At 42.2% G+C, this 11,737-nt stretch overlaps 2 protein-coding genes across 2 annotated transcripts; both read left to right on the top strand.

Annotated features, from left to right (window-relative positions):
• The first annotated feature begins 548 nt into the window (after window positions 1-548).
• lgi3 (leucine-rich repeat LGI family, member 3) lies at window positions 549-6,810 on the top strand. The gene is made up of 9 exons (XM_062383903.1): window positions 549-954; window positions 1,735-1,806; window positions 2,342-2,413; window positions 3,448-3,519; window positions 3,610-3,681; window positions 4,296-4,465; window positions 4,563-4,727; window positions 4,815-4,905; window positions 5,246-6,810. Exons 1-9 carry the CDS (start codon window positions 752-754, stop codon window positions 5,973-5,975), a joined length of 1,647 nt encoding a protein of 548 aa, XP_062239887.1. The 5' UTR covers window positions 549-751; the 3' UTR covers window positions 5,976-6,810.
• A 464-nt stretch (window positions 6,811-7,274) lies between these two features.
• chmp7 (charged multivesicular body protein 7) lies at window positions 7,275-11,363 on the top strand. The gene is made up of 10 exons (XM_062383914.1): window positions 7,275-7,856; window positions 7,937-8,111; window positions 8,882-9,067; window positions 9,171-9,304; window positions 9,640-9,688; window positions 9,781-9,900; window positions 9,987-10,085; window positions 10,184-10,241; window positions 10,334-10,564; window positions 10,651-11,363. The coding sequence occupies exons 1-10, from the start codon at window positions 7,594-7,596 to the stop codon at window positions 10,689-10,691; spliced, it is 1,356 nt and encodes a 451-aa protein (XP_062239898.1). The 5' UTR covers window positions 7,275-7,593; the 3' UTR covers window positions 10,692-11,363.
• Window positions 11,364-11,737: the final 374 nt, after the last annotated feature.

Genomic DNA, 11,737 nt, shown 5'->3' with positions numbered 1-11,737 from the left:
TGTGTGTGTGTGTGTGTGTGTGTGTGTGTGTGTGTGTGTGTGTGTGTGTGTGTGTGTGTGTGTGTGTGTGTTTGTGTGTGTGTGTGTGTGTGTGTGTCTGTGTTGTACCTACAGTGCCTTAAAAAAATCTCAGCACTGGTTGCTGCTTGGAAACAGCCCAAAAATATAGAGCTTCCCTACCACACACACACACGCACAGACACACCTACATACTCACACACTGACACATGAATACATTAACACACGTTCCCTTGTGTTCTCTCATGACTGCAGCAGTTTGACACCTGATGAAAGCAGAACACACATACTGCTGATGGTACAATCTTCACATCAGCACTTATGTGTGGCCCAACCCCCCAACCACCGACCCTCCCATCTCCACACATCCCCTCATCTCCTCCTCTGCCTGCTGCAGCTGTTTTAAGGCTTTTCACAGTAAATAATTCATTGTCAGCGACGCTGCCCACAGGTCGTAGTGCGGAGAGAGCAGCCCTGCTCGTCATTCCTGCAGTGTGCACTACAGAGGCTGCATAGATCCAAGGGAGGCTGCAGAGCACCCACACCCACCAAGGATACACCATACCTTTACTCCATACCCTCCCTCTCTCTCTCTCTTACTGTCTCTCTCAACTCTGTGCTCAGCATCATCAGAGCTGCTGGGGTTGTGGGCAGCCTGACCGCCGTTGCCACTTAAGGAGAACTTCAAGAACCTCACTTCTCACAGCTTCCCTTTTCCTGCTCCTGCCTAAGGATGATGGAGCTGGCACCTAGATGGATGAGGCTGATCTGCTTGTCCCTCCTGTGCCTGCATCTCTGCCTGCCGAGGGAATCGAACGCCAAGAGAGCCCCCAAGATACCCCGCTGTCCTGCGACCTGCTCTTGCACCAAAGACAGTGCCTTCTGTGTGGACACCAAGGCCATCCCCAAGAGCTTCCCCCCTGGGATCATCTCTCTGTGAGTAGAAACAAAAACATTGTGTTTGCTTTTTCCCTAAAAGCCTGATAACCTGTCTCAGCAGCATGTAGTCTGGTACAGATGGCTACATCCCTGATGTCACCCTCCATTATGTAATGATGCATAAAAACTCTACTTGTCCTATCCAGGACTGAATATATATGTTTCTATGTATGTTGTTCCTTGATGCAGTGAATTTGCATACACAGAGAGATGCTGAGCAGCCAGAATGACATAATGATAATAAAAAAATTGTGTCCCTCTGATTGATGCTGAACTTAGTTGAGGGAGCAAAGCAATAAAATCCTGCCAAGCTCCAGGGAGGAATACTAACAATAGACTCAGTATCTCTCTGCAGGAGACCTGCTTCTCCTCCGAGAGATTTCATCTTGAAGAGAGTGCGCTCGATAAATGGAGTGTGTATAATGAAATGGATAGATTAGCACTTGATGGGAGGGGAAGGGGAGGTCAAGACCACCCCTTTCATCTCATATTGACTTCCATTGCCCCTGGATTGAACACTGGGTTTAAAGAGTCAAGGGAATACAGGAGCACGGGCTGATGGAGGTGCCCTCATTCTACAGTAGAGAAGAAGTAAAGAAGTGGAGAAGGAAGTTATGTGTCCTAGTTCTGAAAAGATACTCCCCTTCATATGTGAACTGTAAAGCTAGGAGTGTCCTGAGACAAGAAGGTATGAAAAATGACATGATTAATGTTGAGAACAGAAATGTTCCACTATGAAACACATGACGTCACACATAACTGATGTTGTCTGAACAGGACCATGGTGAACGCGGCCTTCACTACAATCCCAGAGGGAGCTTTCTCACACCTTCACCTGCTACAGTTCCTGTGAGTTCCTCCACTCGACCTAATGGTTCAACTCAGTATCTGTCTCATAACCAGCTTGTTTCCCCTTATCTGTAAGTACAGTCACACAACTTGATATCTCAGGTACGTCTCCACACGGCTGATACTGTCGCACACTCAGACGTCTCTTGTTTCGCAGAGACAATAACAGGACTTGAGCAGCTGGAAATGAATGGTTATTGAACGCACTGGTGACATAGCAGTAATAAGTGTAAAGTGGCTCTGTATCAGTGTCATTGCCAATGACTGACTCCCTTCAATTGTGCTCCAAAAGACAAAGGCCCATTTGTCTCCTCAGATGGAATCACAAGAGTGTCCTTGTGTGTCTTTGGAAACTGTGTTTATCTTATAGTTGAGCAGTTCAGTTTTCTTTATATGCTGTGAATGTTTACCGAGAAAACAGCTAGTATTTTGATTCTTCTTCTTAAACATCTCTTATTTTCACTTTTTAGCTAGACACATACAAGACCATCAGTAGGATTTGATGATTTGTTTCATTATTCCCTCTTTTCTGCAGGCTCTTGAACTCCAACACATTCACCACAGTCGCTGATGATGCCTTCGCTGGTCTGTCTCACCTGCAGTACCTGTGAGTGTCTCACCTTATGGTACTGAATCCAAGATCCTCACTGAGGTTGCAAATTAAAGCTTACTAATCAAAGGTTACATCTGTTAGCCGTAATATGACCGTTGCTGAGGTCAATACACTGAGGCGTGTTGCTGCTACGGCCTAATTTGGTCTTGAATGACCTCATATGTTTGGAAAAGTTTGAACAGATGTTATTCTATATGTCAGTGAGTCAGTTTTATGACTGTGACTCTCATCTTCTTGTGCCACCCCTACATTATATCTCAACAATTACTAGTATACTACAGTTGGACCAAAGTAGGTTAGGTGTACTTGTTTTGAGTTTTATAGCTATTTTATCTTTTTTGTTGGTGTTGTATCATTTGTTTGTGTGAATGACGTGTCACAGTAAGTCTCGGCAGGTTGGTTTCTGCATTGAATGAATGTGAGTCAGTAAGATTTAATAAGGATCGGACTCTGCAGTAGAGCAAAGAATGCCAAGAGCAAACCTGAAAATAAATCCTCCTGCAGGAGTGAGCACACTGCAGCTGTAGTGTGATGAAGCTGCATATTCCCTCCTGTGGAATTGATGAGCTTTACCGAGTAGTTAGCTGATTGCCTGGAGTGTGCAGCTCTCTGTGATGGCCATACTTCTGGCTTGGCACAGTGTCTTGTGAATGTGAATGCTAATAAATCAACAGATAATAATACAAAGACAGGGCAGGAACAGATGGTGCAGCACGCAGAGCTTCGGGTTATCACACTACTCAAAGACAGAACATGGGCTTTTACCATTAAGAGTCATTTAACTTCCTTCTTTTCTGTGGCCAATACACAAATCAAAATATTTTTCTGCTTTATCTTCATTTGTTGCCAACTCAGATCTACGTTTTCCTTTAGATAGTATTCGACATCCCCCCAGAGGCCTGCAGTGAACTAATCACTCACGAAATCCCACTCTTATGCATTCTCATCATTACAATACAAACAGAAACGGCTTTATAAAATGTTCTGCTATCACTATGTCATATATGAGCAATTCCTTCTCCTGCCAGGTTCATTGAGAATAATGACATCCAGGCTCTGTCAAAGTACACCCTCAGAGGACTCAAATCCTTGACTCATCTGTGAGTATTTTCGCGGGCGAAGACGCTGAGATTCTTTGGCGATTATAGACTCGACAAGCCAGACATGACTGTTTCCTCTTTTCCTTTCAGATCTCTCTCAAATAACAACCTGCAGCAGCTGCCCAGAGATCTCTTCAAACATCTAGACATCCTCACAGATTTGTAAGTGAGCCCACGCTGAAATCTAAAACAGTGACGTCCCGAGAGCTTTGCCCTGACAGTGTGTCACGGCAAAACACTGGTCCACTTGGGTTCCCTGAGGCTTTAGTGGACCGCTGCACTCGTCTGAAAAACTGTCTAGCTCAAGTGTGTGGCTTGTTTCTAATTGAAACTATGCTGATTTACTTTTTTTGATGTCCTGTAAGATTTTTACTGAGCCAACAAACATTATCTCAAGGCCTTTAACATATTGATATCGAGTCCATACAGAGGAACCCAGGAGTTCCAAAAACCAGAAAACGCTGTGCGATGGTTGAGAGAAAAAAACCTCAGGGAGAAACTTCAACCAGTTGGGGTGAGCAGAGAAAATAAGGGAGAGAGAAGAAAGAGAGTGGGGAAGAGAGCAGGTACCTAACTGTCATATTAAAGCTCCGTCAGACTTGTTACTCGAATTAAAATCATAAGAGTAATACTTTGGAATACTTATGATAACAAGAAGAAGAAAAATTTGAAAAAGAAGAATAGGAATGAGAAAAAGAAAGAGAATGAGAATAGTATTTATCTATTTTGATTTAGTTGTTATCTATTACTCTCTCTTTTGTCTGTGTGTTCCTCAGAGACCTGCGGGGGAACTCTTTCCGCTGTGACTGTAAGATCAAGTGGCTGGTGGACTGGATGGAGAGGACCAACACCTCTGTTCCTGCCATCTACTGTGCCAGCCCCTTTGAATTCCAGGGACGCAGGATCCACGACCTCTTACCACGTGACTTCAGCTGCATCAGTGCAGGTTTTACTCGGTCTCTGCTGAACATTGTGATTGATCTGAAGCCACAACATGACTTCCTGGTTTCTAACTTCTCTCACACTGGTTTTCCTTCCCATAGATTTTGCAGTGTATGAAACCTTCCCTTTCCACTCTGTCTCTGTGGAGACGTACGAGTTTGCGGGAGATCACTTTGTGGCCTTCGCTCAGCCTGAGTCAGGCTTCTGTACTCTGTATGTGTGGGATCATGTGGAGCTGAACTTCAGGAGCTTTCACAACATCACCTGTAAGTTATTAGGAAAGAATAAAAATGGCACATATCCATGTCTAAAAAACTAATTCTAATTTTTCTTTTTCCTGTTGTGTGTTGCAGCTCGCTCTGCTGTGTACTGCAAACCTGTGGTGATAAACAACACGCTTTACATGGTGGTTGCTCAGCTTTTTGGCGGATCTCATATCTACAAGTGAGACTTGATCATTTGGCCTTAAGTCTTTATTTGTCCTCTTTGTGAAGCCCTATGCTATGGCATTTTTTGATAGGTTTAATAAGTCTTGTTATTATTATTATTACAATAGAGAGGGAAAGTTTGGTTTGGTCCAAAGATAACAAAAACAAAACAAAAAAATGAAGTTTGGGACTAATTCAAGTACAGTTGTCCCATTTCACTTTATGCTATGATAACAGTTAAGAAGTTGTAACGTGAGAGTGGTATCAATACTCTCATATAACTTTAAACAAAGGCCAAACTTCAATAAATTTTGTAAAAGCTTCAGGAACACAACAAACTTTTGATGTCGTCACAGGTGGGAAGAGGGTCCGTTGCGCTTCGTGAAGATCCAAGACATAGACACCACTCGTGTGAGGAAGCCCAACTTTGTGGACACGTTCCAGCTGGATGAAGAGTGGTACTTCATTGTAGCAGACAGCTCCAAGGCAGGCTCCACCAGCATCTATCGCTGGAACAGCAATGGCTTCTACTCCCACCAGTCCCTCCATCCCTGGCACCGGGACACCCACGTGGAGTTCCTCGATGTAGCGGGAAAGCCTCACCTCATCCTCTCCAGCGCCTCTCAACCCCCGGTGGTTTACCAGTGGAACCGGAGCCAGAAGCAGTTTGCCTTCCACTCCCTAATCACAGAGCTGGCTGACGTGCAGATGGTCAAACACTTCTGGGTGAGGAAAGTTCTCTACCTTTGCCTCACGCGCTTCATTGGTGACTCCAAGATCCTCCGCTGGGAAGGCCAGCGTTTCATAGAGATCCAGACTCTGCCATCTCGGGGCTCGATGTCTGTGTATCCTTTCACTGTGGGCCTCCGCCAGTACCTCATTCTGGGAAGTGATTTCTCCTTCTCCAGAGTTTACCTGTGGGACGACCTCACGCAGCGCTTTCAGCCCTTCCAGGAGCTCAACATGAGAGCACCGCGGGCATTCAGCTTGGTCACCGTTGACAGCAAGGACATTCTGCTGACTGCCAGCTTTAAAGGCAGCACCCTGGCCTACCAGCACCTGTTGGTGGATCTCAGCGCCAAGTAGACATGTTAAAGTACAGTCAGTCGCTGAGTATATCATGTGCCAAATAAATGAAAGACTGCAAAAATGTTTATGCCATGTAACTAAAGACCTGCTGTTATAGGTGTTGTTTTAAGAGAGGAAACTGATTGAATGAGTAATCCCTTTTTATGCACTGTCCCTTAAAATATGAATGAAATGATTTGAACATTTAACATGCCAACATAAGTGTCATCATATCACTGCTTCTGTTCTGCCAAACACATGTCTAAGCCATGTATTTTTGAAAGTACTATGTTGTATATTGTACTTTACTAATGTGAAAAATGATATGTATGTGCATCATTTGAATTATTCACTGAATGACACTGGAAATTATATCTAACTGTATGGAGGTTTTATAAATGACACGGTGTAGTTTAACTGTGCAGCCTTTTGCATGATGCTGTACACATGACATAACTATGTAAACAAGCAATACTTACAACTGCAATAGTTTAAATCATTGTGTTCATCTCTGTATAAGCAATAGTTTTCATCTGTTTTGGATTCAATGTTTGTTCTGCAATAATAAGATGGGACCATGGCCTGAGCAGACTAAACAAAGGCCCCCACATTTGAATGATAATGTGAACTGACTTAAATTTTGCTCTTATTTTAAATGTTTAATATTTGAATGAAACATTCATTGATTTGATTATAGTGCCAAATCCCCAAATATTATTTCAGTTTAAGACACAGACTATAATGTTTTTTGAAAACATGGGAAATAAAAAAAACTGCACTCTTGCCTGTATAACTTATAGAAAATAGATCAGTTAATCAATTCAATAGGCATTCTATGAAAAAAGGAACATTTGTGGTAACTATAACAAGATCAGAGAATGAATATTAAACCCTCCAATGTCATCTTCTTTTTCAATGCACAGTCACAAGCTGTATCTAATTGTTGCTGTGTATGTGTTTCTAACTGCTTTTCAGACAGCATTAAGAACATCAGCAGACACAACACGACAGACAGACAGACAGTGCTTCACAAAGAAAAAGCCCAAGTAAAAACACACACAACAATTCCTTAAAGAATCAAAACACTTATACATACATAAAACAAACAAACATATTTTTCATATTTTATTCTAACATATATAATGATGAATAAAGAAAGAGAACGTGCAGAAAACAAATTATTAAAACGTCAAGTTAAAGAGAAAATCACATCGATCCTCGTGCTCTCGAGGAGAGTCATGGGTGCGCTTGTTTTTTGATGCAGTACTTCTGCGTGGGGGGAAGAAACGAAATGGCACGTACATGACTACACACCGCCCTCCCGCACGGTCGTGAGCTGACCGATGAAGCGCTCTGGCTCCGCCGTGTGTTGTTGTTGACATGTGAGACGCTAGCTGTTAGCCACATTGTGATGCCCCGGGCGGAGGAGAGCTTTCTGTGGCAGCGACATGTGAGCGAACATCCACCTCCACACCCTGAGCTCAGTGACAGTCACTGGTAGGTTTCTGTTTCCCGGTGAGGTCAGATAAGCTAAGCTAACACAACACTCCCCTGGTCCTGAACCAGCAAACATTAGGTACCACTTCCTGTCTGCTGGCTGTTGCTACGTCTACAGCTAAAGTTTAGCTTCCTACAAATGTCTAACTCCGCCGACATGCCGCTGCCACCGGACTGGGACGACGACGAGCGGATGAACTTCATGTTCTCCGACTTCAAGGAGAACCGGGACGTGGACACGACGGACTGGGACAGTAAGACGGACTTCTGGACGGCTCTGGTCCTGAGCAGCTGCAGGCACCAGGGCTCCGTGTGTGTCCGCCTGCAGGAGCTGAACCACAGCTTCAGGAGGAAGGAGAAGTCCCCGCTGGGCTTAGCCAAGGTCCTCCAGTCCATGTCCAGGTAGATACAGCTCCCTGCTACCTACATATCAGCCGCAGTCCGCGTGTTTATCCCACTGTCTGCGTGCTTCCTCCCGGCAGGTGTGGAAAGATCCAGAGGGAGTCGGAGTTCGCAGCTAACGTGGACTGTGGCTGGGTGTCCTGGGGGGTGGGCCTGCTGCTGGTGAAGCCCCTGAAGTGGACCTTCTCCACTCTGCTGGGCAGCAGCAGCAGGGTCCATCCGGAGGAGTCGTTTGTTGTCATCGAACTCGTGAAGGTTTGTCCAACCCACTGTCTGTAAACAAAGGGATTCAGATGCAGCAGCAGTGTCATAGAACTTGAGCCTCCATTAAATTGTTCTCTGTTATTGCAGTAAGCTACTGTACATTAAATGTAACTGATTGTTCCTTTTGTTATCGTCTGCTTAGATTTATATTGCAGCTAAACAAACACCTTGCATATTAGATATGCAAACTGCTGTGGAAAACTATAATAATGATGATATATTTTATATTAGTGCTTTAAACAATTCTCTAAAACACTTTACACTGGTTAAAACAGATAAAATCAAACAAAAACGTACTATTCAATCAATTAATAATTAAAATGCACAATTTATAATTAGTATGATGAAATAACAAAAATTGAATTTATTCTCTATGTCTTTGTTAAATTAAAGTTCTTCTTATGTATTTTATTATTTTAACAATGTAACAGTAACAATCTGTTTTTATTATTTAGTCATACTGTTGTTTTCTTTACATCCTGTTTCTTGTGACCCTGAAAGATTTTATTCTTATTCAAGTTTGTCAGCTATTCAATGTTTCATAAAGTATTTAAAGACAAAATGTTTCAATTACACATCATTAATCACAATCTCTAAAGATCTCTGAAGAGGTGGGTTTTAATGATGTTAATGAATGTGTGTGTCAGTGCAGTCTCTGAAAAACAACGTTGATAGGTCTTCCCTTTCCTGTTTCATTTATCTTAATGAGACCATTAAGTCGGCAGTTGCTATAATATTCTAAGCGATCCTATGTTTTCCAGGAGAAAGCTGCAGAACTGCTCAGGGTCTACAGGGGCAGTGAGTTTGCAAGCCGCTCCGTTCTGTCGTTTCAAGAGCTCTGTACTCTCTCCTCTGGAGTCTGTGCTGACGAGAGCACCCTGTGCATGGCTCTCCTGCAGCTGCAGAGGAACAAACAAGTGCTGGTCTCACTGCACGAAGGCGAGAAGGTATGAAGTGGGACCACATCAGTCCACAAACTGTTCATTTGTATTCTTTTTTAGGCGTCTTTGGTTAGTAATCTCCCTCTTATTTTCTATGCTTTCCCCACAGATTGTAAAGTTTTGTCTGCCAGGGCAGGACCGCGTCTCTCCAGTCAGTGATGTGGATATCGGAATCTACCAGCTGCAGCACAGTGAGAAGCTGCTTGGGGAGAGGGTGGAGAAACTGGGCCTGGAGGCTGACAAGTAAGTCGTCAACCAGGATATGAACTTCTAATATCATTTTTTGTTGTAAACTGGTAAGGATTTGTAACCAAGGCTATCAGTTTGAGCAAAGTCAGTGGTATTGAACCTATAAGAGTGTGGATCATCATATTATATTATTATTTCAAAGAATCACATTTAAGATGGTATATTATATATTCAGAGTTAAAAAATTGCTCATCTTCTGAAACAACCTGTGCTTTGTGTGCAACTTGATTCCTGAGTCATCAACTTCCAGGCATTGGAGTTTGAGTCAGGCAAGATGGATTTCACTGCATTCAGTTAGACTCTAATTGCTTTACATTATCTACATGCAGGTGCAGAGAGGAGGCGAAGCGTCTGCTGTCGGAAGGGAAAAAATCTCAGGTTTCTTCCAATTTAACTTGCATAAAACAAATGTTCACTAAGTATCCGATCCAGTCAAGGGCAGTTGGTAACATTCATCATCTATTCCACAGGCCCTGAGGTGTTTGAGAGGCCGCAAGAGGGTAGAGAAGAGGGCAGACAACTTATTTGCCAAACTGGAGACAATCCGAGGCATCCTGGACAGAATCGCCCAATCACAGACTGATAAGATGGTAAAACACGTCCTGTCATCTACACTCTTTCTGTAAAGGTTATTGTCAGTACTTACAGTGTGTGCTGTCTGTGCTGATGTCTGTAGGTTATTCAAGCATATCAGGCTGGAGTGTCAGCCCTCAGAGTCTCTCTTAAGGACGTGACTGTGGAACGTGCAGAGAACCTTGTGGATCAAATCCAAGAGGTATTCATAGATTTTAGTACAATTATTGCTGTATTTGATCATTTAGATAGAATTTTTGTCTTAAGCACCTTAATAGATCTTTTCTATCATTTCACCAGTTATGTGACACCCAAGATGAGGTGAATCAAACTCTATCCAGTGGTGTGACCAGCGCAGGTATGCCTTTATGTAACTGCCATATGTCTTAAACAGTTGATTGTTTATATGAATATCACTGAGAGCTAAATTTGTCATGTTCTTTTCTGTAGATGAAGACATGGATGAGTTGGAAGAAGAACTGAAGTCTCTGCTGGACGAGTCAAAGTCAGAACCAATCGCAGATTTACCTGACGTTCCAACAAACCGCCTGCAACCCTCCGGGGAGTCCGATCGGTCTGGTGACCTGCTCAGTTCCCTCCCTGACGTACCTCACGGACTCTTGAATATTACCACTGAGCAGCTGGAGGAGGAGTTGAATCAGTTAACACTTACAGATTCAGGTTTGCACTTTCAGATTTCTCCTGTTCTAAATCTCTAAATGTCATATAATTGTTTGTAAGTAACCCATTGTCACCTCTCTGTCCAGGCTTTCAGCTGCAGAAAATGACATCGCCTGCGAAGAGATAATAGCCTGAACTGTCATGACATCTCTCTGCATTAACATTTCAACAACAAATCTATTTAAGTGTCTCTTAAAAACATTCTGTGAGCCACAATTCATAGAGGTTTTTTTAAACTGAAGCGCTTAAGTACAACATAAGCAATTTGCTAAATCATAATTAGATTTTAAATGATAGTTGAAAAATAAATATCAGAATAAAAAACAAGAGACTTTCCTAAGAAATCCGCTTATTAAGGTTACCTCCCAATAATAACTTATAAATCTTTCATAAAGCAACTTTAATTAAAATTGAATTTGACAGCTCTGAGATCTGCTTCATTATCAATATCTGGAGGCTCTCAGGTCAAAGCATTTTAACATTTTCAAATATTCTTCACTATGACATCTCCATCAGGAATGCATTGTGGTATTTTTGACAATAATGTGAGGAGAACTGCATTTCTGGTTTAATGTGTCTGTTGATAGTAAATGTCCCTCATTGACAGTCCTGTAAAGTGTATTAAGTGGCCTTCTGAACTGTAAATATCAACAGAATACTCTACCAAATGATTTATAACAACCAAATGTATAATTGACCCCACTGCAACACAACACACTGTATTTTTGTGAATTGAGACGTCTCCTTTAAGTGAGTCAAACCAAATATCTTGGTCAGAATAAAGTTTATTTTAAACATTTGTCTGTTGATGTATTTGTCGTGAACAGATATGGAGCTGAGGAGGAGGAGCTACACTCCACATATATCCAAACTTTGGTTGTTCCAGGGAAATGTGCATTTTCAACTGTCAGAGATGATTCTACTTAATGGATTCAGATCATAATATGAACATATTATTCAATAACCAATCATTGTTGAATGTAATATTTTTAACACAACTATTTATACATATTTATAAAGATAGGATACAATGAGTATTTTCTTTTTGTCAAAACAGCTATTATCTGAGTATTTACAGTCCTCTGCCAACAGGGGTCACTATCATTCAGATATTTCTGACTGAAACTAAATGAACATTACTGATATTGTAAGACCCAACCTCTTTTTTAAAAA

Source organism: Platichthys flesus, chromosome 3, assembly GCF_949316205.1.
Source record: "Platichthys flesus chromosome 3, fPlaFle2.1, whole genome shotgun sequence".
NCBI lineage: Eukaryota > Metazoa > Chordata > Actinopteri > Pleuronectiformes > Pleuronectidae > Platichthys > Platichthys flesus.
The sequence above is the reverse complement of the archived record's forward strand: the minus strand, read 5'-3'. Positions and strand labels throughout refer to the sequence as shown.

Bases quoted from the DNA above. Each gene is read 5' to 3' on its own strand.
- lgi3 (XM_062383903.1), top strand. From the start codon at position 752: ATGATGGAGCTGGCACCTAGATGGATGAGGCTGATCTGCTTGTCCCTC. The intron at 1,807-2,341 runs GTGAGTTCCTCC...TCTTTTCTGCAG, and splicing joins CTTCACCTGCTACAGTTCCT to GCTCTTGAACTCCAACACAT. The intron at 3,520-3,609 runs GTGAGTATTTTC...TTTTCCTTTCAG, and splicing joins CTCAAATCCTTGACTCATCT to ATCTCTCTCAAATAACAACC.
- chmp7 (XM_062383914.1), top strand. From the start codon at position 7,594: ATGTCTAACTCCGCCGACATGCCGCTGCCACCGGACTGGGACGACGAC. The intron at 9,901-9,986 runs GTAAAACACGTC...TGATGTCTGTAG, and splicing joins AATCACAGACTGATAAGATG to GTTATTCAAGCATATCAGGC. The intron at 10,565-10,650 runs GTTTGCACTTTC...CTCTCTGTCCAG, and splicing joins GTTAACACTTACAGATTCAG to GCTTTCAGCTGCAGAAAATG.